The 23,828-nt window shown below is 31.2% G+C and overlaps 11 protein-coding genes across 11 annotated transcripts; 6 read left to right on the forward strand and 5 right to left on the reverse strand.

Moving 5' to 3' along the window:
- Positions 1–887: 887 nt before the first annotated feature.
- On the forward strand, positions 888–3,095 carry BX664DRAFT_326376 (uncharacterized protein). The gene is made up of 5 exons (XM_051544221.1): positions 888–943; positions 1,044–1,233; positions 1,528–1,996; positions 2,086–2,397; positions 2,454–3,095. Exons 2-5 carry the CDS (start codon positions 1,169–1,171, stop codon positions 2,631–2,633), a joined length of 1,026 nt encoding a protein of 341 aa, XP_051403676.1. The 5' UTR covers positions 888–943; positions 1,044–1,168; the 3' UTR covers positions 2,634–3,095.
- Positions 2,939–3,294, reverse strand: BX664DRAFT_326378 (uncharacterized protein). The gene has a single exon (XM_051544222.1). It carries the CDS (start codon positions 3,275–3,277, stop codon positions 3,113–3,115), a length of 165 nt encoding a protein of 54 aa, XP_051403677.1. The 5' UTR covers positions 3,278–3,294; the 3' UTR covers positions 2,939–3,112.
- BX664DRAFT_326379 (uncharacterized protein) lies at positions 3,199–3,888 on the forward strand. Its single transcript, XM_051544223.1, has one exon. The coding sequence runs from the start codon at positions 3,305–3,307 to the stop codon at positions 3,866–3,868; it is 564 nt and encodes a 187-aa protein (XP_051403678.1). The 5' UTR covers positions 3,199–3,304; the 3' UTR covers positions 3,869–3,888.
- A 1,184-nt stretch (positions 3,889–5,072) lies between these two features.
- On the forward strand, positions 5,073–5,812 carry BX664DRAFT_326380 (transmembrane protein 14C-like protein). Its single transcript, XM_051544224.1, has 4 exons — positions 5,073–5,270; positions 5,327–5,431; positions 5,532–5,619; positions 5,683–5,812. The coding sequence occupies exons 1-4, from the start codon at positions 5,201–5,203 to the stop codon at positions 5,720–5,722; spliced, it is 303 nt and encodes a 100-aa protein (XP_051403679.1). The 5' UTR covers positions 5,073–5,200; the 3' UTR covers positions 5,723–5,812.
- Positions 5,813–7,333: 1,521 nt separating this feature from the next.
- Positions 7,334–8,378, forward strand: BX664DRAFT_326384 (uncharacterized protein). Its single transcript, XM_051544225.1, has 2 exons — positions 7,334–8,049; positions 8,120–8,378. The coding sequence occupies exons 1-2, from the start codon at positions 7,397–7,399 to the stop codon at positions 8,346–8,348; spliced, it is 882 nt and encodes a 293-aa protein (XP_051403680.1). The 5' UTR covers positions 7,334–7,396; the 3' UTR covers positions 8,349–8,378.
- A 530-nt stretch (positions 8,379–8,908) lies between these two features.
- BX664DRAFT_383731 (uncharacterized protein) lies at positions 8,909–10,583 on the reverse strand (the record flags this gene model as incomplete). Its single annotated transcript, XM_051549134.1, has 8 exons — positions 10,548–10,583; positions 10,369–10,462; positions 10,175–10,275; positions 9,950–10,035; positions 9,782–9,874; positions 9,364–9,408; positions 8,984–9,016; positions 8,909–8,938 (listed from the first exon to the last, which is right to left on the reverse strand). The coding sequence occupies exons 3-8, from the start codon at positions 10,221–10,223 to the stop codon at positions 8,909–8,911; spliced, it is 336 nt and encodes a 111-aa protein (XP_051403681.1). The 5' UTR covers positions 10,224–10,275; positions 10,369–10,462; positions 10,548–10,583.
- A 576-nt stretch (positions 10,584–11,159) lies between these two features.
- BX664DRAFT_326387 (uncharacterized protein) lies at positions 11,160–11,651 on the forward strand. Its single transcript, XM_051544226.1, has one exon. The coding sequence runs from the start codon at positions 11,210–11,212 to the stop codon at positions 11,414–11,416; it is 207 nt and encodes a 68-aa protein (XP_051403682.1). The 5' UTR covers positions 11,160–11,209; the 3' UTR covers positions 11,417–11,651.
- A 3,796-nt stretch (positions 11,652–15,447) lies between these two features.
- Positions 15,448–15,878, forward strand: BX664DRAFT_326389 (uncharacterized protein). Its single transcript, XM_051544227.1, has one exon. It carries the CDS (start codon positions 15,563–15,565, stop codon positions 15,731–15,733), a length of 171 nt encoding a protein of 56 aa, XP_051403683.1. The 5' UTR covers positions 15,448–15,562; the 3' UTR covers positions 15,734–15,878.
- Positions 15,879–19,772: 3,894 nt separating this feature from the next.
- Positions 19,773–20,513, reverse strand: BX664DRAFT_80307 (uncharacterized protein). Its single transcript, XM_051549745.1, has 3 exons — positions 20,305–20,513; positions 20,051–20,177; positions 19,773–19,976 (listed from the first exon to the last, which is right to left on the reverse strand). Exons 1-3 carry the CDS (start codon positions 20,310–20,312, stop codon positions 19,839–19,841), a joined length of 273 nt encoding a protein of 90 aa, XP_051403684.1. The 5' UTR covers positions 20,313–20,513; the 3' UTR covers positions 19,773–19,838.
- Positions 20,318–21,679, reverse strand: BX664DRAFT_312294 (uncharacterized protein; the record flags this gene model as incomplete). Its single annotated transcript, XM_051542598.1, has 6 exons — positions 20,318–20,519; positions 20,610–20,668; positions 20,766–20,854; positions 20,892–21,062; positions 21,117–21,232; positions 21,663–21,679. The coding sequence occupies 6 exons, from the start codon at positions 21,677–21,679 to the stop codon at positions 20,318–20,320; spliced, it is 654 nt and encodes a 217-aa protein (XP_051403685.1).
- Positions 21,680–22,255: 576 nt separating this feature from the next.
- On the reverse strand, positions 22,256–23,300 carry BX664DRAFT_378237 (uncharacterized protein). The gene is made up of 2 exons (XM_051548816.1): positions 23,028–23,300; positions 22,256–22,968 (listed from the first exon to the last, which is right to left on the reverse strand). The coding sequence occupies exons 1-2, from the start codon at positions 23,275–23,277 to the stop codon at positions 22,349–22,351; spliced, it is 870 nt and encodes a 289-aa protein (XP_051403686.1). The 5' UTR covers positions 23,278–23,300; the 3' UTR covers positions 22,256–22,348.
- Between the last annotated feature and the right edge of the window lie 528 nt (positions 23,301–23,828).

The following is a 23,828-nucleotide window of genomic DNA, read 5'->3' on the forward strand; positions in this document are numbered from 1 at the left end:
TGATAGTTGAGGGATGCTTACATTGTATATTATTCTGAGAAAGAGAAAGAATATCGATTTCTGTTTAGTCGTATCCAAAATATGTGAGGAAAATTCACCTATCGGATCCCGCTCAGCTCAGGATCCCGGAAAGCGGAAAGTAAATTAACACCAAATAAGGACCAACCAATTTGTCTTGTACCTTAAATCTATCAAATATCTAAATAGTATCCCTGATAGATAGATATACGGCTACATATTATTATCATTATCATTATTATTATTATGATGATGATGATGATGATGATGATGAAATTGCTTTAAATTAACTTGATCATTATTTTTGTTTTTTTTTTTTTTTTTTTATGATAAAGCATCTACTTTAAATCCAATCATCCGTTCATCCTTTTCATTTTTTTTTTTTTTTTTTACTTGCTATTTTTAAATATCCGATTTACTCAGGGAATGATTTTTGACAATAAGAATCAAATCAAAATGAGCGAATTATCACTCGTTATAATGATGAACATTGAAAGAAATAATGAAACTAATATATTATAAATATAAAGAGAGGAAAGAAAAAGAAAGGATAGATTCCAATAAATAATAACAAAAATGACAAACATACAATCATTTTGTATATATACATATATATCAATAAATGTATAGTAATGTGTGGGTGTATGATATGCATATATATCTTTCCCGAAAAAAAAAAAAAAAGAATTAAAACTGTCAGATACATGATGTTTTCCTTTTGGTAGGCTGCATAGAAACAGGTGAAAAATGAAACAGGCCATTACCTCATTTGAATCTCAGACTCTATCTTACAAAAATGCAGTTTGGTCCCCTCCTTTTTTTTTTTTTTTTTTCTCGCTTTCTTTATTCTTTCCGTCGGTTTTTACACTATTCACTCTTTGAACACTCAACAATACTTGTTATCATTTTTGTATTGGCCAATAATGTATGTACAAAAAGGAATCAACAATCTACTTACACGTGATGATGTTATATCCTTTATCTCTAACTTTTTTTCCCTTTACATCCCCTGTAATCTTTTATAGACAAAAAAAAAAACCATCTAAGATTTGATCAACAACCTGTCATCTACAAAAACGTTTTATCCTTCACTTTTTAGTGTTAATCTGATACATCCTCATTTATTTATTGTATCTATCCTTGTTTATTCATGTCCATTACTATAGAATCTTTTGGGGCAAACGGCACTACGATGCAACTCGATACCGATCACAGGTAAGCACTTGAAGAGGAAATGAAAAGGGAAGAGAACATGAAGGAATGTGATCTTTGGACTTGGAGTGATGCTAGAAGAATACTTTGGTATACACTTGATATCTTACCACTCTAGTATGAAGAACTCTAAAAGATAATCAACTTGATGACCAGATCATCAGTTAGTCATCTTTTTTCTTTTTTTTCATCTGGAAGAATAACAAGTGTGGATGGATACATTATGCAATCATGACAACTAATGAATATATTCTCTCTTACTTTTATTATTATTTTTTATTTTATTTTTTCTTTTAGTTCATCCTGGCTGGCAAATATATTCCAACCCTATGTTATGCCTTTTACTGGTGATGGCAATGATGAACTTGTAGACGATCATCTTGATTGGCGTTTCCTTGGAGTTTGTAGTTTGAAATCCAAAACTTATGGTCTTATGGACGTAGCTTTCTTTCAAATATCAAGTAATAGTGAAGATAAGACACGGATGGGGACAATGATTGTGGATGATTCCTTTACACCAACACCGTCAACAACAAACCCACTGATATCTTGTATAGCAACAGGAGATACCACTTCTAGTTCACCCAACAATAGTGATACAACCGAATCCAATCATTCTGATGAATATCCAAGAAGCAACAATTGTAAACGCATTATTGTCATGTCATCCGACACTCAAGCTATCAAGTTCTCCAGTCATCAAGCATATTATATATTCCCTTCTGATGCTATTGTTGAAACAGTGAATGATAGTGCACCTTATGAAGTAAGAAAATCAAGAAAAATCGATGGCATGGGATATTGATATTAGAAAATATTATTTTTATTTTTTATTTTTATTTTTTTTTTTGTTAGGTATTTTGTTCATTCCATGTCATGGTCCCTAATCAACAACGACAACTCGGATATGTCATCGATCCTTCTGACCATGTCAGCAATAACATGTCGCCTTTGGATAACCAACGGTGTTACACAAACAGCCCGTCATCATCTTTATTATTGGAAACAATGCCTGATATTAAAATGGAACAAACTACTAGCTCGGTTACAATAGATGGTTCTTTGATCATTCATTTATCGATATCTGGCCTATCAAAAGAACTCTATTCAAATATCAAAGAAACAGTTGCTGGCTTTGAAACAACCTATGGAAAAATGATACAATTGGTAAGAAATTATGAAAAACTTGAGAACTTGAGAACTAATATATAATTTTTTTATAGATGAAACTTCATACAGAGGGTGTTTCTCATCGTCAAGCTGAACTACAGATATTGGATGGAAATCATGCATCTCGAACAAAGAAAGTAACCTCGGACTTGAAAACAACGAAAAATAAACGAAAAGGTAAACTGATTTCCTCTTGGATAAACGAATTCACCAATTTTTTTTTCTTTATCTAGGATCACAATCGCAAAGGCAAACATCTCCTCGAGCTACTACCTCCAGTATCACCAACATTACTACTGCTACTACTCCCATTGATTCTACTTTATCCAACAAAGTTAAACTTGCCAATGGGAATATGGACACTATGAATCCTCCTTCGATTTCACCAAAACAAGCTTCCATCTCTTCTCCTTCGTCTTCTCGTACTTCAACTCTGACAACTTTAACAAACTCCACAACAGCATCAGTGACAACAACATCATCATCCACTACTCATCGCAATAATACATCCAATGGAAATGGAAGGAAGTGCTCATACTGTGGATCAAAAACAACCCCTATGTGGCGCCGTGGCCCCGAAGGTGCTGGTACACTTTGCAACGCCTGTGGTGTCAAATGGAAACATGGGAAAATATTGTGTGGAAAAACTTCTTCGTCAGCGTCTGGGCCAACATCAGCTCCAGCATCAATGAAATCATCTACAAATAACATCTCAATGATAACCAAAGAACAACAGAAAAAACGAAAACAAAATGGTGAACTGAAACTCAAAAAGGATAAACGAATCAAGGTCAAGGAACAACAACAGCAACAACAACGACAACTGCAACAACAACAACAACGACAACAACGTCAACAAAGGAATCAACATTGGCATGGGAATGAAACGACGACGGATAATACTATGGTTACAACCGAAGAGGAAGATATTGATGATGAAGATGAGGAAGATGGCGATTTCAGCTATGAAGATGAATTTATGGATTACAATGAAGATAATAACAATGATGATGATGACGATGATAATGATGAGGATGATGAGGATGATGATATGTTGGATGAAGATGAAAGAATGAAACACAACATTGTAGCAGCTCGACATCTTACTATTCACGAAAGTCAACGACAAGATAATACTTTTTATGCCAATCCACCATTTTTATCATCATCACCTCCAACGCCTCATTCAAGATCCCGATCAATGACAACATCTAATGCAGCCAATTATATTCCTTACCAATACCAACGGCAACAATCTCAACAGTCTCCGGAAGAATGGCCGCTATCTGCAGGATTTCAGGAAACTACTTATTATCACCATCAGTCCGAAAATCAACAACAACGTCCAAGGCGTCATACTGCTGATGTATCCGTTTTAGATCGCGTACCTTGGGGTGAATTTCCTTTATCTATGGGTGTGGATGCTGTGGAAGCTGCTACTGTATTGACTTTACTCAAGCGTAGTTAGTTACATAAGTAGTTTTTTTTTTTTCTTTTCTTCTTTTTTTTCCTTTTTTTTTTTTTTTTGTTATTGATCTTTGAATTTTATTTTTTATTTTTTTACATTTTTATTATTGTCACACTTTTATTTTCTTCCCCTACTCTCTTGTTTCTTATTCATCTTTTTTTTTTTTTTTTTTTACATGTATATATACTGTTGTATCATTCACAATTTCTTTTGCCTTACTTTTCTATATACTCACTTTATATTTATCAAATAAACTATTACGATGATTTCTTTTTTTTGTTGTTGTTGTTATGTTAAATATTTTGGATGGTTTTTATCTTAAAAAAAAAAAAAAGAAGGTGGAACTGATGTCAAATGGATAAGTAAAAGGAAAATATCAGGTTATCCTATGACTTCTCTTTTTTTTTGTATTGATCATCTATCAAAGTCTTTGATCATCATTCATGTGTATCATTATTATCCATTATCATCATCTACCATTATTGTAGAATGATCATCATGTGTACAGCATTGGGTATTCTTTTTCTCTAGAATTTATTACCATTAAATAGTTTCAATGAATCAATTAGAACTTTTACCAATATCAATAGCAAAAGATCACAAAAAAAAAAAAAAGGAACAATGAAAATATCTTTATTTCATATTAAATTATTTAATTTATACTGCACAATTCGAATCCTTTGAATAGAAAAGCTGCAATGATCATGTTGGAAAATGGTTAGTGTGATGATCAACGAAATATAATTTGTATATGTGCACTTGCCAAAAAAAAAGAAGGATCCAAGCAGCAAGGAAGAAAGAGAGAAAGACGCAAGGACAAATAACCAGAGGCACAACAAGACCTAGAACAACGAGGAAAACGGGGAAACAAGAATCAAATATTCTGTCGCGTGTGATGAAGTGAACGAAAAGAAAAAGGTACCAACAAGGAAGCAGCCAAAGGAGGCAAATGATTTCTTTTTTGTAGAAGAAAGAAAGACAAAATAAAACAAAAGTGTCTTTTATATTGTTTTTTTTCCTCCAATCACATTGAAGCTATCAATGAATAATGATGATTATTCTATTAAATCAAATCAATGATCCAATCGTTATATGTCATAAAATAGTCAAGAATTAATATCTCATAAAAAGTATTGCATGATCGGACTTCACCAATTTTTTTTTTTGTTTGTCTGTCAGCCTGTGAAAAGAAAATAGGTTCTCGTTTTTTTTTTTTTTTTTTTTTGTTTCTATTCAGTGTAGTTTTATAGGTGTTGATCTTATCGTTTGAAACAATTGTTTTTCTGCACTCTCTTCTGTTTTGATTCTTGAAACACGCATATTGATATTATCATGACAGATTACCTTGGTTATATTTACAGTTTATTAGTCTTTACCGGTGGTGTTATTGGTTATGTAAAAGGTAAATCTTTGATAATTTATTTTTTATACTCTAACTTATATATTATATATATACAGCTGGTAGTACTATCTCATTAGCTGCTAGTTCTGTTTTTGGTTTTGGTGCTGCTTACGGTGCTACTCTTGTCTCTCGTAATCCCAAGAATGTAGGCTTGTCTTTAGGTAAGTTTGATATTCGTGATAGTATCGATAGGAAGGAACAATCTTACTGAAAAGGAAATGATGATCATTCATTATTTTATTATCCCTTTTATGTACAAAGTGGTGAGTTTGGTATTGTTGTTAGTAATGGGATTACGCTTTAACAAAAGTGGAAAATTCATGCCTGCTGGTCTTGTCAGCTTGTTGAGGTAAAAAAAAAAAAGGGAAGATGATAAGAAAAGAAAACTGTTTATTCATTGATATTATTTTAGTTTCGTTATGGTTGCAAGGTATGGATATCAACTTTTATGATTCGATACTGAAGAAGATGAACTAGTTAATTAGTCTTACTGAATAGTGAATATAAATCAATAAAACAGGTGACTTTATTTGGATATTTTACTTATTTATGCTTTACGGAAAATATGATGTGTCATCAGGATCATGGATTGAAAATATATAAAAAAAAATGACGTGTCACAGTAAAATGAATAAAGGTACGAATATCTTATTCTTAACTGCATGGACAGGAAAAAAAAAAAAAGATAGATTATTGAATGGATATGATTCAATAGACATTATCATTGAGAGAGTCACTTGCTCGGCACTGTTCCCGAATGCACAACAGAAATTGATTTATGAATCATAGATTGGAAAGAAAAGAAAAAAGTTATTTTTGTTATTATTGACAAAATTTGATTGGTAAATGCGGGACATTATTGATTACTATTATTACTACTATCGTTTCTACTGCCAAGAGCTCCATTGTTTTCCGCAGAATCATTACCGTGTTTTTCTTTTTCTTTTTTTCTTTCTTTTTTTTTTTTTTTTTTCATCAGTTGATACCTTCTTTGCAATGAAAAGTTTTTTATTTTTTTTTCCCATTTCGGATCTCGGGCATATTTAAGCCGCCAGCCAATGAAATGAATTGGGTGTTAATTATGCCGTGTCTATTTATCCCATTATTTTGATCCCCACTCTACCACCCCCCAAAAAAATTACAAATGTATTTGGCAGATGATTCTATGATTGTGAATCCATGACTAAAAAGTAATGATTTGCATAACAAGGCTGCTAAGCAAAAAAAAAAAAAAAAAAAAAAAATGTCGCCTTGTTTTTTTCTTTCTTTAAAAAAAAAATAAGGATCTGTTTCAAATCAGGACTACAATAGTTCTACCCAGCAGAATGTCAAATCCTAGTTTTATTCTATTCACAACATCTAACCAAGTTGGAATAAGAATAAAAAGTTTTATATAATAGATCAATCTCATCCAAAAAAAAAAAACAGGAAAAGGCTCATTTGATAACTGTTCAGCTTTGATATTCTTCTCCCCCCAATATTTTTAGGTGCCGCTCGTTTCACCAGGTTCGCTCTATATATATTTTCATTTCAAAAAAACTTGGCACTATTTTTTCTCTTTTTCTTTCTATTTCTTTTCTTTCTTTTTTTTTTTTTCTTTTATCTTTTTTTTTATTCAATTGTTTTATTTCGTGATTACTGGTAAGTAACATCTTTTTTTTTTAATTTATTTATTTAAAGGATCGCTCTATCTTTTATAGACCTAATCATTCAAATTAAAAAAATTAAAAAAAAAAGAGAGACACGTTGATCTGACCAACTGCGGTGATTTGATATCTCATCTTCTTTTTCTTTTTGGTTTTTTTTTGTCTTAGTTTTTTTTTTTTTTTTTTTTGGATCATCTAAACAATATTCATCAATACCGTCGTCAACACCCAGTCCCGTCCCATCATCAACAGTTGATCTCCCAAATAAAGAAAAAAAACATGACCCTTACATCACCGAGTTACCGAACGATCACGACAACATATTATTTGAAATCCAATTATACCACATCATCATCATCTTCTTCTTCTTCAAATCATCCTTATTCCATGTTATCACCACCTGAATTAGTTCATGATGATGATGAAGATGAAGAAGAAGATCCTACGCCCGTACCTGCATCACCTCCTTCAACACCACCCATGTGTATGAAACAACGACGAAAATCATCGAATTCATCATCATCAAACAAAAGACGGAAATGTACGCCACATCGATCACCTTCTGCAACATCGACTGATTTAATATTCAAATGGCCTTCCACTACTGATCAAATCATACAATTACATAGAACCGCTCCTTTCTTTCAATCTCTAACGTTTATGCAATCACAAAAACAACAACATCAGCAATCACCATGGATTGTTTATTTACGTCATCGAGTTTCCAATAACAACAACAACTTGTCACCATCGAAGGATCAACACATGAAAAAACGCATATCTTCTGATCATCATTTACCAATTGTCGCAAACGAATTGTCATCATCATCAACGGCTTTATCTTCATCAACCTCATCGTCATTACTCCCAATATCATCATCATCATCATCATCATCATCATTATCGCCATCATCATCATCTAAAAGAACACAGCAACCTGAACATCTACCTACGGTAACATCTAGTCCATTCACGTCGGGGCGTCCTGTCCGAACAAAAGGTCCTTGTCAAGCATGCCACCAAAGTGCCGAAGCATGTATGCGAAAAGCATTTGACTGGCCCTTTCCATCAGATGATATCTATTATGACAAAGGACGATCTTTTGTTTATCTGTGCAACAAATGTGGACTTCGGTAAACAAAAAAATATATTTATATAGATGACCCTGATCTCTTACTTTATATATATATATATATGTATTAGATATAACAAAAGTGGAGGTAGTGTATGCCGACATTGTCGATGGGTATTGTGCAAGGAAGAAAAACGCAAAGTGATTCAACTGGTGGATGGAATGCGGGCGTCAAGACCGAATGGCAAATTATCATTGGATGAAGATATCACTTCGTTCGTTTGTAATCCTAAATATTGGCAATGTGGTCAACCTTGGAAAGTACGTTGGGTCCTGAATGATACCTCGATGGATGCTTGATGATCTATTGGAATATCCTTTCCTTTTTTCTTTTCTTTTTTTTTTTTTTTTTTTTGTATATACAAATTCATGATTTTTTTTTTTACATATCAATAAACTCTCATATCTTCTTTTTTTTTTTTTTTTTTTTTTTACCATTCTTTGTTGTCTTGATTTTTCTTTCTTTCATGTAGGATGAATGATTGTGATACTCTGTTCTTTTTTTTTTTTTTTTTTTGGTTTTTCGGTCATTTCTCTCCATTTTTGATGTGCGGCCGATAAAATAACCAGTAAACCTATCCCCCCCCCCAAAAAAAAAGAAGACTTGGCATACCAGTGACATGTTGCTCTTTATCGATTTCTGGGAAATTCGGTTGGTAAAAAAGAAGTAAAAGAAAAGTTTTTTTTATTCCTGGTTGTATGTGATGATCGATTTTTTTTTCCTTCTTTTTAATCATGATGCCTCTTTTACGATGATGGGATGAATAGATGAATTGGTAATATAATAGTTTGATAGTACTCGATGACAACATAATAAACAAAGGATAAAAGTATGATTTTATTTGAATGAGAAGATAATATTAAATATAAACAATAACTAATAGACCAAACTACTGAATTTCCATAATTTTTTTGTATAAGAGAGATATTTTTACCACTATTTGACTATTCTTTGTTAGATAGGAAGCCTATTTAACAGAAAGAGTAAAAACACATTAATTCATAGTATCAGAGGCTAAGAAGAAGAAGTATAAAGTGTAGTAAGTATAATATATAAGAGTGACTTTATAATATAGATTAGTAAAGTAATGTATAATGGTAGCTTAACAATGTTCAAAGACTCATTGGTTAAAAAAAGTTAAAAAGAGCAAAAGGAAAAAAAAAAAAAAAAGTAGAGAGTGCGCCAACTTTTTTTTTTTTGTCAGAGCTTGGTCCAACTTTTTTTCCATTGTCTCCAACAATTTTTTTTTTTTTTCAATCTCCAGATTTTTTCTGATCTCGACCTCCAGACTTTTTTTGTTTTGATCCAACACACCTCACATTGAGACCGGACTTTCAATATATACCATTTATGGAAACACTTATGATTTTAATAAAGTACAATAGATGAATAAATAATAATAGTAATAAGATGATGATGATATAAAGATAAACTTTATTAAAAAAGAAGAAGAAGAATATAAAAAGAATATAATAAGACTAAAACTATCAATAAAAGAAACTATAGAAAAAATGTCATCTATTTGTACACAAATTGATTTCCCTTTCCAGTTGTTCTTAATAATATGTTAGTTATTCATCCTTTTTATGTATCCAATTTTCATTTGGTTCTGTGATCTTTATATATAGGATGATGATGTATCAAAGCAGTAAAAAAGAAAGAAAGAAAAAAAAAAAAGAGAATGAGAATCATATTTTCAATATTCTTTTTCTTTTTTTTTTATATATCTTACTTTGAATACAGTAATTGACCATACTTGAAACGGATCATAACAATTGAATGATAGTAACATAATAAGACTGATGGACGATGTATCATGACAACCCTATCTATTTAATAAATAAATGTTTAATGGTTGATGTGTATAATATATATATTCCACTGTAGTTGGAACTTATACCGGTAATATTTGAAGGATGACAATGATAGTAATGATAACGATATCAATTTCCACGAGGATAGCTAACTGATGAGAACTCAAACCATCTTGATAAGAAGGATGCCTTTATAGAGAATAGAGTAACATATAAACAGCTAAACTTGTATTTGAGACACTACCCATCAACAAAAAAAAAATGAGATACCTTGATTGACAGATCCTGCATTATCATATTTTACGTCTTACCTTCAAATATAATATCCTTGATTGTATTCTGCTTGTGCTTGATAACCATAATTGATAGATATGTTCAATAGCCTTTCCATTGGCATGATACTGGAACACTACTGAGAAAAAAAAAAAGGAAAGAATGAGAATCGCAGCCATACCTATATCACTTAATATTTTACTATTTTTTTCTTTTAGATTTATAGCAGTACCTTTGAAAGTTATAGTCCCATTGTTATAGTTTCATGATCTGTTGACTATATATCGAGGATTCAGTTTGTAAAGAAGAGTGAAGAGATGGTATTTCTGCAGCAAGATAAAAAAAAAAAGAGAGAGAGAGAGAGTTTAGTTAACAAATATATAAAGTTCCTTTTATTATATCTTTACTCACTTTTTATACAAAATAAAAAAAAGAAGAAGTTTATAAAAGTAGTGATAAGGAAGAAAAAGAAGAAGAAAGTGTGAGAAAATAAAAAAATGTGAGGTCTATTTTATATAACCTTATGAATTGAGCCTTTCCTTTTTTGGATGTTCAACTACCGCTTTTCATAATTTATCTTCATTACTTTATTATTTTGCTATTATCAGATAATCAATTTATCATACTTAAACTGATTTATTATTCTAAATGAATGTAATTGATGCTCCATTAGTTTAATAAAAAGTTGTTTAAATTGATTTAATCTATATGCTTGATATTCCTTTTTCTTTTGTAATCTTTCTTTACTATCATGATTATTCAAAGTTCAATGAATACAAGGAATATGAAATAAGTGATAAAATCATTCACTTGAAAGTGTTTATTCTAATATATCATCATCATCATCATCATTATGATATTACTATAATCAATAATAAAAAAAATCAATTCAAAAAAAAAGAAACTTAAACTTATGTGATTCCTTATGATTGGTAGATTTGATTTGCAGGATTTTTTAAACTGGCTCCGATCAGGTAGAAATATAAAATAAATCTTTTTCTTTTTTCTTTCTTTCTTTCTTTTTTTTTTTTTATACATTCCAACTTTGTTACTATATCCTACTCATTTTATCTATGTCGTATTTACAAATGTTTACTCTTATTGAAGGTAAGTTTCAAAAACAAATGCTTTTCCTCTTTTTTTTTTTACTTTGTAACCTCCTTTCTTTCTTTTATATATATATATACGTTCTTCTGACCTTGATATTTTTTACTACAACATCCATTCATCTAGAACTACTATTCTTTCCTCTTCTCATACGTTATACTTGGTATCCTTGACAATCATCATCACTGAATATATGTCTGAAAGAAAGAAAGAAATCTAGATACACGAAGACTTGATCATTTAAATATAGTATCAATAGGATATTACGCGAAATGGCTATACATCTGAATCAGCGGAATAGATAGATACATGTATACAATAGGATCACAGAATGAAACGAAACGGATACGTGCTATTGTCATAAGATGTGGACAACATGGATGAACAGGATATATTATAGGATTCAACTGGATTGGATTATACAATCGATTGGAAGTATCTTCTTTATCTTTTTTTTTTTATTCTGGCTTATGAATCGATAGTGATTCTTTTTACTTGTAGTTTGGAATGGTACTTAGTATATCAATTATATGCATTTACATTCTTTTTCTTTAATAAAATCATAATCATTATCACTGCTTATTATTATTATTTTATCTAATATTATTGATTATTAGCTCTCGAACAGTCATCAATTCATTTCTGTACCTGGTTCCTTAAATAAATTAAATGACAGCTGAATTCAAGCAACGAGAATCAGAGCTTAAAGACTTTCTAACAATAATATGAAAAACAAGAAACAACATGGAATCATATTAATTCTCTTTTTCATATATTTTGTCGTTTTTTTTTTCCCTTTTTTGCCATATATTGTATTCGACTCGATCTAAATGTATTATTAACAGTGAAAGGAAAAGTAGGTTAGTTTTTGACATTTTCCTTTCAATGTCAAAAAACTAATCTACTTTTTTAATTGTACATTCATTATCACATTACAATATATTCTTTCTCTTTAGTTTGCTACTTTTGGTACGTCACTTCTATCTATTCGGACTTTTGCTTTCTTTTTTTTTATTATTTATTTCGTTTCCCCACATTTTTCTTTTCTTTCTTTCTCTTTCCATTTCTCCACACTTTTTTATTCACTCTCCGCACTTCGTTCGCGTCTCCATATTGGAATAATGACAGGTAACATATAAAATACAATGACAGTAATGGAGTCTTATTCTATTATTGTCAATTTAAAAAAATAAATAAAATAAAATAATAATAAAAAGACTGTATAAAATATAATTACTTACTTGTTTTATGTTAATTCATGACTCTTCTGGTTTTTCCAATTGTCAAGATCTCTTTTCTTCTCGGTTTTGATCAAACGAAACGATGATACAAAACAAGACAATGGTTGTAAAAAGATAAGTCTAAAAAAAATAATAGATGTTAAATATTTTTTATTGAAATGAGTTTATGAGTTGGCTGAATTGAGGTATCTTTCAAAGCAATCACGTATCTTTTCTTTCTTTTTCCTTTCTTGTTTTATTTTAGTCTTTCTTTCCTTCTTTTTTTTTATTTTTATTTTCTCTAGCTTTAGCTGGTTATGGCTGTTCTAATGGTTTGGAACTGGTTGGAATGACAATTATGAAGGTAAGACATAGATTAAGGAACTAATCGTTTTATTTTTTTTTCTGTCATTTTTTACCGTTAGACTCTGGACGGAGCACCAAATGCAAGTCAACTTGTGTTACAGGTACGTTTGAAGTTCTTTTTTTTTTTTTCTTCCTACTTGATTGGTCATTCTCTTCTATGATGTTGGTTTCTTCAAGATCATTTCTCTACTGGTATGGTGTGTCTCTCACTCTCTTGTTGTTATCTCTCGAGATTGTGTGGTCTTTTCTTCTCTTTTTTACTTGGTTGGTCTCTCTCTCTCTTTTTTTCCCTTTCTCTCGTCTGTCTCTCATTGTCATGGTGTTTCCTTCGAAATCTCTTTCTTGCATGGTTGGTCCTTGTCTTTCTTTTTTTTTTGTCCCTCCCACTTGGTATGATGTCTTCCACTTATTGTTTCTCCCATGACCTTGGACTATTATCCCTTCGTCTTGTGGTACTCTCCATTCCTTTCAACAAAAATCAATAGCTTCGGTTCCGCCTATACTATTTGAAAAGCGTCCTTGGTTCTTCATTTGGTTTGAATATTATGATTGATGCATCAACACTGGTGAATCATGTAACTAAGGTAATCCATACATTAAAAAAAGAGAGAATGACGGTGATGAACTAGTACTCGTTTTACTGATTCTATTTGTAGATGCCACAATTGTTGCCTATACAATCAAGATGATGCAAAACATCCACTAGTTATTGACAAGGTAACATGTATATAAAAAAAAAGAGTACCAGATTGCTACTCATTTGTTTTTTTTTAATTTGTAGGTACCATGATTGTCGTCTATACAATCAAATGTCGAATGGTCATCATCACTTTATACTTAGCTTTTGGTGGTATTCAAAGATCATGGCGGGATGATCTTTGTTTATCTAACAGGCATTGGACTTGGTCGAGGATGACTGGTGTCTAGGATCATTTATGAATCTAGAGGCTGGATCTGGTGCTCAAGTAGGTGGAGGCTAGAAGGCAACATGCAGGGAATACAGTATATCGCCTGTAGGTCGTGTTGTTTCATGCTGGAGTCCTTGGAAGTCCTGCCATTTGCGGTATGGTTTGGAAAGAATTAGGGGATAATATCATAACTGGTCAGTGGAGCGTATCTATTAAAACCGGAACAAGCTACCTACTTTGATGGTCTTAAAATGTCAGATATACTGCTAGTGGCAACCCTTCTTTCTCTTCGAACTCATGATGATGATGACATTCAATTGTGATATGATACAAGACATCCACTGGTGTTGACAAGGTAACATGTATTAAATAAAAAAAAAAGAATAATAGATTGCTACTCATTTGTTTTTTTTTTAAATTTGTAGGTGTCATGATTGTCGTCTATACAATCAAATGTCGAATGGTCATCATCACTTTATACTTAGCTTTTGGTGATATTCAAAGATCATGGCGGGATGATCTTTGTTTATCTAACAGGCATTGGACTTGGTCGAGGATGACTGGTGTCTAGGATCATTTATGAATCTAGAGGCTGGATCTAGTGCTCAAGTAGGTGGAGACTAGAAGGCAACATGCAGGGAATACAGTATATCGCCTGTAGGTCGTGTTGTTTCATGCTGGAGTCCTTGGAAGTCCTGCCATTTGCGGTATGGTTTGGAAAGAATTAGGGGATAATATCATAATTGGTCAGTGGAGCGTATCTATTAAAACCGGAACAAGCTACCTACCTTGATGGTCTTAAAATGTCAGATATACTGCTAGTGGCAACCCTTCTTTCTCTCCGAACTCATGATGATGATGACATTCAATTGCAATATGATACAAAACATTCATTGTTGTTGACAGGGTAACATGTATATATAAAAAAAAAAGAGTAATAGATTGCTACTCATTTGGTTTTTTTTTTTTTGTAGGTATCATGATTGTCGCCTATACAATCAAATCAGTAAGTTGTCAGGAAAGAAAAAGATGATCAATCAATATTACATACAATCACTTGCTTCTTTCTCTCTCTCTTTTTTTTTTTTTTTTTTTTTTTTTTTAGATGCTTCCTTTTATTGTATGGGGATTGATGCGGTATTGCTGTCAGATGATATACACAAGGTAACAATGGATATATATATAAAAGAATAACAGTGATGGAGCATTGTTTTTTTGGTTGACTTTATCTGTAGATACAATGATTATCTTTTATGCAATCAAATCTCGAATGATCATCGTTACTTTATATTAACCTTTAGTCAAACAAAGCGGTCAATGGTGCAAAATGATAAGTCTAAAAAGAATAATAGATAGAAAAAGTAATGATACTAATATATTCCTTCTTTCATTTTATTATTGAAAAGAAAAGAAAAGAAAAGATACGTGATTGCTTTGAGAGATACTTTAATTCAGCCAACTCATAAATTCATTTCTTATTTTATCTATCTAACTGAGTTTTTTCCTTTCTTACTTTATCTATCTCACTGAGTTTTCATTTTTCTCACCTTTCTTTCCTTTTTTTTTTTTTTTATTTTCTCTAGTTTTAGCTGGTTATGGCTCTTCTAATGGTTTGGAACTGGATGGAATGACAAGTATAGAGGTAAGACATAGATTAAGAAACTAATCGTTTTATTTTTTTTATCCTTTTTACTGTTGGACTGTGAGATACAAGTCAACTTGTGTGTACAGGTACTTTTGAAGGTCTTTTTTTTTTCCTTCCTACTTGGTTGGTTATTTTTTCTAATGGTATGGTGTCTCTCTCTCTCTCTTGCTGTTCTCTCTCATGTTCGTGTGGTCTCTTCGTCTCTTTTTTTACTTGGTTGGTCTCTCATTCTTTCCCTTTCCTTCATCTGTCTCTCATTGTCATGGTGTTTTCTTTGAGATCTCTTTTCTACGTGGTTGGTCTTTTTTTTTTTTGGTTTGTTCCTATTTGGTTGGTCTCACCCATGTTTGATGGTCTCATTCTGTTTTCTACTTGTTCTCTGTTTCTATTAGTATTATTATTATTATCATTGTCATCATCATCACTAGTATTGTATATATTGTTTATAGTGTTACTATTTAGTTACTCTTTTTTTTTCTCTTGTAAAAAAAATACCCTTTTATTTAAATAAAAATGTTTGATTATTTAAATTATCCTGCTATGATGTTTTGTGTATGTACCTATTGCTACTATCTATTGTTGTGATGATTTGATAAAAATGTATCTTTCAGTGTATTATGTAATAAAGTACATGATCTATTCTAAAGTATCATCAACAGAATCGTTATTCTCGTTAACAGAGAAGACGAACAATCAACAGTATACAGGTACAACTTTCTATTGTCATGGGTGGCGATGATGATTGATAATAAGAGAATATCTATTCTTAAAAATGATGGATGTAATGTATGAAGAGAAATAGCAGATACTGATGTATATATGGATTTTGTTTTATTTTTTTAGTGAAAATACAATGATAATCGTATCATTCTTTCTTATTACTCCTTTTGATAATGATGATGATCGAGGACAAGTAGATAAATAATATGTGAAATGACAATATAATAAACAAACAATAATAAAAATATGATTTTATTTAAAAGATAATATAAAGTAAAGCACTATAACTAAAAGACTAGACTATTAAATAAACCAATGATAAAGAGTTGGTTACTTTTCTCTTACTTGCTACTCTTCTGTCCAATAGAAAACATTGTTATACATTCAGTTAATCCTATTATATATTTCTTCATATATCTATCTACTATATGTTCACAGAAAGAGTAAAAAAAAAAAAAAAAAAAAATAGATTAGTTCATAATACGAAAGACTAAGGAAGAAGAAGAAAGAATAAGTATAGAGTCAGTATATAGTAAAGTATAGAGTGAGTATAATATGTAAAGAGTGACTTTTAAGTATATAATATAGATTAGTAAAGTAATGTATAATGGTAACTTAACAATGTTCAAAGTGCCAGTGGTTAAAAAAAGAGAAGTAAAAAAAAAAAAAAAAGTAAAAGGAAAAGTAAAAAAAAAAAAAAAAAAAAAAAGTAAAAGGAAAAAAAAAAAAAAAAAGTAGAGAGTGCGCCAACTTTTTTTTTTTTTGTCAGAGCTTGGTCCAACTTTTCCAATTGTCTCCAACAATTTTTTTTTTTTTTTCAATCTCCAGATTTTTTTTGATCTCGACCTCCTGAACTTTTTTTGTTTTGATCCAACACACCCCACATTGAGACCGGACTTTCAATATATACCATTTATGGAAACACTTATGATTTGCATTAAAAGTAGAAAAAAATAATAACAGTACAAGATGATGATGATTTGTTAATAATAAGGTGATGATGATGATTTGTATTGAAACTATTAATAAATGATAATAATAATATGAATAATATGAAATGATGATTTTATAATTCATAACAAGATGAAAATTAACTACAATAGTATCACTTCTCTTATAATATTATACTTTTGATGACAAGTTACCTTTTCTCTCTTTTTTATCAAATTCATAAAATATGATAATATGATGATATGAGTTGTATTATGATATAAATCAATACTGTAATAAATAATAACAATAATGATTTGTACTTTATTAAAAGAAAAAGAATATAAATTAACTAATATATGTATGTAACTACTAAGATTAACAAACAACACAAACAACTACAATGGAGATGGAATGATATAAAATAAAGATGATTTTATTCAAAGTATAATGATCGTTAGGACTAACATTCATATTACATATATATGCATTGTAATGAATTAAACCAAAATAGGCTATTTGTTTAAAAATCAGCATCATGCGATAACTTTTATATGATGATAAAGAGTTTAGGATTCATTATCATTATATTAGAGTTATCAATCAATCATCATCATCATCATCATCCATTTACTTTTTTATTGTCCCTGAATTATTTTTAAAATGTCCCTTATGTTTTCTAGATCAGTCAAACCTGACATATTAGAATGTGGTAAATCAATTTAGTGATGTCCTACTGCATAAAAAATATCAACGTTCTTTTCTCATCATAACATTGTGTATCAATATATTTTTTTTTTCTCTTTGTAAAAAAAAACAATGGGTATATGTAATACTAGTACTTCTGCTACTACTAATAAGAAAAAGGATTAGATAGAGTGTGACATGTGGAGTTTGAAACACGTAGAAATTAAGGTCTTAAGAGAAAAAAAGGATTTTACTTTTTTTTTTCATTCTCTTTTCTTTCTTTTTTTTTTTCCAACTTTTTAAACAAAGTTTTTACTAGCACATATTACTCTTCAATTATTTAGATCGTTCCTGTATTATAACTTTCCTTTAGTAACCACCTCATTCACCATCTTCTCTTGTTGGAGAACCTTGTTGTTCGGTAAGTAATTAAATGAATACATCAATTTATTATATACTCACGCTTTCTTTCTTTCTTTCTTTTTTTATTTTTTTTTTATTTTCATTTGTTTACATTTTAGTGAGTAATAAAAAAAGAAGATGTCTTCTTTACCAAACTAATCTAGTTCTGTTTATATTATATAGACGTTAAAAAAGAGAATTCTATGTGTCTCCCAATGATATCTATCGTCGTAAGCTTATATCGTATAAATAATAACTATGATAACAAAGAATGAATAGTTACTGAAACCATTGTTATTTTTTTATTAGAATACTGGGTTAAGAAGAGTTGTCGAGAAATGGTGATACGATAGAAGGCTTCTTTTTGGCTGGCAAAACAAGAACAGTCTGTGTATGAAGGATGATGGTGGTGGTGGTGGATCCTAAGCAAAGGTAATATTATTAATGAAATTTATCATAAATCATCAGTTTTCGATACAAACCATTCTTTCTCTTCTTATAATAGGTATGATCGGTGCCATATGAAGTACTTATTTTAGCATTTCTTTGTCTTTTCAATGTTTTATGGTTAATTGATGGGGATAAAAGAGACATATACAAGGAACAAGTAAAAGTCAGACAAAAAAATAATGGATGTGATAGGCTACTTTTATGTGTTACCTTTTTTTTTTTTTTTTTTTTTTTTTTTTTTTTTTTTTTTTTTTTTTTTTTTACTTTTCTTTTGTAGTTGGATTACCACAAGTGAAAAAAGCAAGAACTATGTAAGTATTTTATTTATTTTATATCGTGTATAACCTACTCATTCTTTCATTTCCTTCATTCTTTAGTTCTCTATGTTTGGTGATGTCAGGTTGCATGATTGGCAAGGAATAGAAAGGCTAGGATAAAAAAAAATATTGTGGGTCAATACAATTATACCTTCTCATGGTGACTCCAGGGTAACACTGAACGAACTGTCACTGTTCTTTTCCTTTTAGTTTAGAAAATAGTAGAACAGATATATAGTGTCCATTTTATTTTATTGATTTTGTAAAAGCTCAATAAACTCTTGTTTTCAATATACTTGTCCACCTCTTTTTTTTTTTTTGTTGATTTATTTTATAATTATAAGTGTTGCGATGCGATGATATATATATATATATATATATATATATATATTGATGTTGACGTTAATGTTCCATGGCGGTTCAGTGATAAGTCAATGCTGCTGCTGTTGTGGATGATGATAAGACAATGAAATTTTACAAAGATATATCTATGATGACAAAGCTATGAAGATAACTTCATGATCAGTTCATCCTGATGATTGATGAAACGATCGACAATATACAATATTGCTACTGTCATATGATGACAATGGTTAATAATAAGGGAACCATCTAGTTTGTCAGACACTTAAAATGATGGATGTAATGTATAAAGGGAAATAGCAGGAACAAGATACTGATATGTGTGTGTGTATGAATTTTCATTTATACCATATTTTTTTTCATTGTTCATAAAATCTAACATGACAATCATACTCTTCTTTCTTACTACTCCTTTTTATGATGATGATTTTAAGTGATAGATGACAAACGGATGAATCAGTAGTATGTGATGATAGGACAATACTGGACGATAATGTAACAACAAATAAAAAAAAAGATGATTTTATTTAAATGAGAATTGAAATATAGTATTACTACTTTTTCTTTTCATAAAATATAAACACTAGCTAGAAGACTAAACTAGTGAATAAAATAATTTCCGTGATAAAGAGTTGGATAAGAGAGAAAGAGAAGCCACCCAAACCGTCAAAGAGATAATTTTTCTGAATTGTCATTATAATCGCTATGGACAAGCCGATAAATATCTAAATAAAATAATAAACATCCGTATTAAACATCAACTTTTTATTGCACGCTTGATCAAAGTAGAATAACTTACTTGAGTGCCAAAGTCGGGTCCATAATGGATCGTGAATTTGTCCTGTATCAATTTGTGGTTGCAAAAATATAGGGTATTGTGTTCAAATAAACGGATTTCCAGTTTTTTTCTTGTTGGTAGATAGTTCCTGCCAAAAAAAAAAAAAAAAAAAAAAAAAAAAAAAAAAAAAAAAGTGAGATGATAGCATTTTCCGGTACTGTTATTTTGTCTCTTCGATGAACTTCCTCTTATTTATTCCATGACCATTTGCTTACCTGCGCATATAGCTTATCCTTGAAGTTTGGCTTTGTTATCAACATTCTGACCAAGTAGGATCTCGCGAGAACTTGAGGCAATGTTGAGTCCAAACCTAATTCGACGGCTTGCAGTCCATGAACGCAGAACTAGAGCACCCCAGGTTGAAGGCCAGGATGAAAGTTTCCATTCCAAATGTGAATAAAATTTCATTGACTTGAGGTAATAAAAGTTTCTATAGATGACCAAAAAAAGAAAAGAAAAAGTATGAGAAAAGCGTATCCATTTATCTTTTTTTTTTTTTTTTTGATATCAAAGGACTTACTGAGCGATAACTGGATAAAGGGAATTTCCAGAAAATATATCGAGAGGTTCATTGAAGGGCTAACGCATGCCAAAGGGCCGGGCGGATAACACTTTCTTGTAATCTTTCTCGTTGGATACATTAATGCGGTAGCCAGATCTTTTCAAACTGTGTTACTTCTTCTTGCAAGGCAGTGATCCCAATCTTGAAGTGGCTTTCATTCATCTGTCCACTTATCTTCATTGTGTAAAATATCAGGTTCTTCACTATGGAGAATGGTTGCTGAATGTTCACCGAAAATACCAAGCATCTTTTTGATCCATATCAGAATGCCACGATCACGAGCAGCGAGTATGATGTAGTCCATTTGCAGTTGTGGATCTGTGTAGGTATTCTTCCATCGGGATGTCACGTGTCCGTCTGCATGAATGAAGCCCAAGAGCCAAACCATAAAGTTGCGTTGACGATGATCATCTTGAGGGATGCATGTTTCCGATAGTTTAGCATTGGACGTCGATATTTTCTAACTTGGTAAGCCAGTGGTTTCCCAGAAGATAGCAAATTCTTGATCACCTACTTCCCAACGGATGCTTCTAAAAAAGACAGCATTGAGTTGTAATCCAGGGCCAATACTAGCATGAGGACTGATTTATCAAAATATACGTATATCGGTGATAAATAAATCAAAAAAAAAGAGAAGACAACACTTACGTTGGTTAGATTCCTTGGACACCTGCAGTTTTGAGAAAGAATCGGATAAAAGAGAAGAAGAATAAGAGAGATACTTTTTCCTGACTTGCCATTCTTTGTCCAATAGAGAACTTGCTGTATATCCAGTTGCTCTTATTGTATATCCTGTCGTATTATCCATCTACTGTAATTTCACAGAAAGAGTAAAAGAGAAAAAAAAAAAACTATAAAATAGTTTAGTTCATAGTATGAGGGACTAAAAGAAGAAAACAAGAAAAGTAAGAAAGGATAAGTATAGAGTAAGTATAGAAGTATGTGTAGTTATGTAAAGAGCGACTTTAAGTATATAAAGTAAATTAATAGTTATGTATAGTTGTAACTTACAATGTCCAAAGAGTCATTGGTCAAAAGAAAGAAGTAAAGAAAAAAAAAAAGAAAAAGATAAAGAAAGAAAGAAGAAAACGTCAGCACCAACCCCCCCTTTTTTTTTTCTTTGTTCTCGACTTCTTTCTAGAAACCGGACATCGAATTTATTATAGACGCATGAAGTAAATACATTTTATTCAATTCAGTAAAAAGACATATAAAAAAAGGTCATCGTGACCAACACAGTTTTTAATAATGAAAAGAGAAAAATTCACCTAATAGAGAGAAAGCCAATAAGAGTAGTTCATCCATCAATGTACACCAGATAATTTTGTCGAAATTTATTTCTGGGCGTAATGCCGATTATTTCACCGGAGGGACTAAAGATATAAAAAAAAAAAGAAGAGAAAAATGACCTGGATGAGTTTGGTCTATTTAGGATGACTTGGACATGAGTGATGATATGCCTTCATTGATCCATTCTTCATTGAAAACATCATCGTCATTGAACTATTATCCAACCATCCGTTCATCCTATTCCGATCAATCATCATGACATAGAAAAGAGAAAGAATACATATCTATTTTCAATTATAGAAAAATCAATGATAAATTTATTTAAAACAAGAAAAAAAAGGGGGCAGGAAAGAACTATACAAAAGACGATTTTAGAAATAAAAAAAAAGATGAGGAGGGTAACTAACTTAGGCCTTGGAAATGGTGACGGTGGTGGGACCATTAATAGCAGAGAGTTGAATAGTAGTACCAGAGATATTGACTTGACCAGAGGAAGTATTGACCTTGACACCATTAGGATACATCTTTGAGGAGAAAGTCCAAGTGGCATCGCCTTGACCATCCAGTTGTACGGTATGTTCACGTTTAGCATGATCAAAGGATTCCTTGACAAAGGTACAAGAGAGTTCACCAGTGACAGGAGGAAAACCATAGTTTGAAATATAATCGGCGACTTTACCAGCACAAAGAGGGACTTGAAGTTGGACATTGCGTAAGAAAGACGAAGGGATGGAGCCAGCCAAGTCCACTTGAGTCACATAGGTGATTTGGATACCTTCATCCACCTTTTGTAATTTCCAACCAGAACAAATCAAGTTGCCTCGCACACAACCTGACACTGCTCCCACCGTATCATCTTGTACTGATGCCATGGAAATATAACAGAGATCGCGTGACATATCTCTCAAGTTACATCCTACGAAATCACGGTTGCTGATCGGCCAAGGTGTATTCAGACGTACCCAAAAGAAGGATTCCCATTGTGTAAACATTTCTTTGACTTCAGATGAATGAAATTTTTCATCCCCTAGAAAAAAAAAAAAAGGTAAGTTTTCAAAAAAAAAAAAAAAAGAAAAAAAAACTTACAGATGGATCTAGCACCAGGAAGTGTAGCCACTACAGCCACTTGTTCAGCAGTATATTCGGTTGTCTTTAATAAATAATCACCACGGACCAAAGGAATAGAGGATCCTTCTACTGCTTTACTATATAACTTGACACCATCCTTTTCTTGAGAGAATTCCCAACCTGATAAATCGGCAGTCAAGGTCTTGATTTGTTCCAAATTTTTACGATTGGTAGCAGCATGACGATTGTTGGATTCAAGTACGGTCATCTTGTTTAAATATAAAGGTGTGTAAAAAAAAAGAAGAAAAAAAAAAAGAAAGAAGCTGCAAAATGATTTCTTTTTATAAAGGCCATTTTTCCCGGATTCAAATGCCGATATGTGGAGAACACAGAACCGATGATGTAAAAGTTACACGAGCGTGGAGGATGAAGATGAAAAATGAACCTGACGTATCCCACGTGAAATTCTAATCAAAGTCCCGTTCATAAAGAATTTTGAAAGTTCAACTAAAGATTATTATTTTTCCCCATTTCAACGAAATCATTACAAAAAAAAAAAAGAAAAAAAAGAAAAGAATACATATAGATGTATATTGATTGAATAGATGAAATCAAAAATGAAAAGAAAAAAAAAAAAAAAGAGAAAGGTTCATGATGTTTGTGGAGTTTGAAGCATAAAGAACTAATAAAAGTAATTTGCATTGTTCATCATCACAAGCAGAACCTAAAAAATCGTTTGTCCCTATCTGATTTTTGCGGGGAAACTAGATGACATCCAAGTTGCATTAATCATTGTGAAGCATATGATTCCCTTGTCCT

This window comes from Halteromyces radiatus, assembly GCF_025201355.1.
Source record: "Halteromyces radiatus strain CBS 162.75 chromosome Unknown BX664scaffold_2, whole genome shotgun sequence".
In the NCBI taxonomy this organism is placed as follows: domain Eukaryota; kingdom Fungi; phylum Mucoromycota; class Mucoromycetes; order Mucorales; family Cunninghamellaceae; genus Halteromyces; species Halteromyces radiatus.

Coding starts and splice junctions, on each gene's coding strand:
- BX664DRAFT_326378 (XM_051544222.1), bottom strand. CDS start 3,277: ATGCCAATGTTGATTCCTTTGTTGACGTTGTTGTCGTTGTTGTTGTTG.
- BX664DRAFT_378237 (XM_051548816.1), bottom strand. CDS start 23,277: ATGACCGTACTTGAATCCAACAATCGTCATGCTGCTACCAATCGTAAA. Junction 22,969..23,027: donor TCCTGGTGCTAGATCCATCT/GTAAGTTTTTTT, acceptor TTTTTTTTCTAG/GGGATGAAAAATTTCATTCA.
- BX664DRAFT_326384 (XM_051544225.1), top strand. CDS start 7,397: ATGTGTATGAAACAACGACGAAAATCATCGAATTCATCATCATCAAAC. Junction 8,050..8,119: donor TGCAACAAATGTGGACTTCG/GTAAACAAAAAA, acceptor TATATGTATTAG/ATATAACAAAAGTGGAGGTA.
- BX664DRAFT_80307 (XM_051549745.1), bottom strand. Junction 19,977..20,050: donor GACCCGACTTTGGCACTCAA/GTAAGTTATTCT, acceptor TATTTTATTTAG/ATATTTATCGGCTTGTCCAT.
- BX664DRAFT_326379 (XM_051544223.1), top strand. CDS start 3,305: ATGGTTACAACCGAAGAGGAAGATATTGATGATGAAGATGAGGAAGAT.
- BX664DRAFT_326380 (XM_051544224.1), top strand. CDS start 5,201: ATGACAGATTACCTTGGTTATATTTACAGTTTATTAGTCTTTACCGGT. Junction 5,432..5,531: donor GAATGTAGGCTTGTCTTTAG/GTAAGTTTGATA, acceptor TTATGTACAAAG/TGGTGAGTTTGGTATTGTTG. Junction 5,620..5,682: donor GGTCTTGTCAGCTTGTTGAG/GTAAAAAAAAAA, acceptor ATATTATTTTAG/TTTCGTTATGGTTGCAAGGT.
- BX664DRAFT_326376 (XM_051544221.1), top strand. CDS start 1,169: ATGTCCATTACTATAGAATCTTTTGGGGCAAACGGCACTACGATGCAA. Junction 1,234..1,527: donor CAACTCGATACCGATCACAG/GTAAGCACTTGA, acceptor TTTTTCTTTTAG/TTCATCCTGGCTGGCAAATA. Junction 1,997..2,085: donor ATGATAGTGCACCTTATGAA/GTAAGAAAATCA, acceptor TTTTTTTGTTAG/GTATTTTGTTCATTCCATGT.
- BX664DRAFT_326387 (XM_051544226.1), top strand. CDS start 11,210: ATGTCGTATTTACAAATGTTTACTCTTATTGAAGGTAAGTTTCAAAAA.
- BX664DRAFT_326389 (XM_051544227.1), top strand. CDS start 15,563: ATGTTCGTGTGGTCTCTTCGTCTCTTTTTTTACTTGGTTGGTCTCTCA.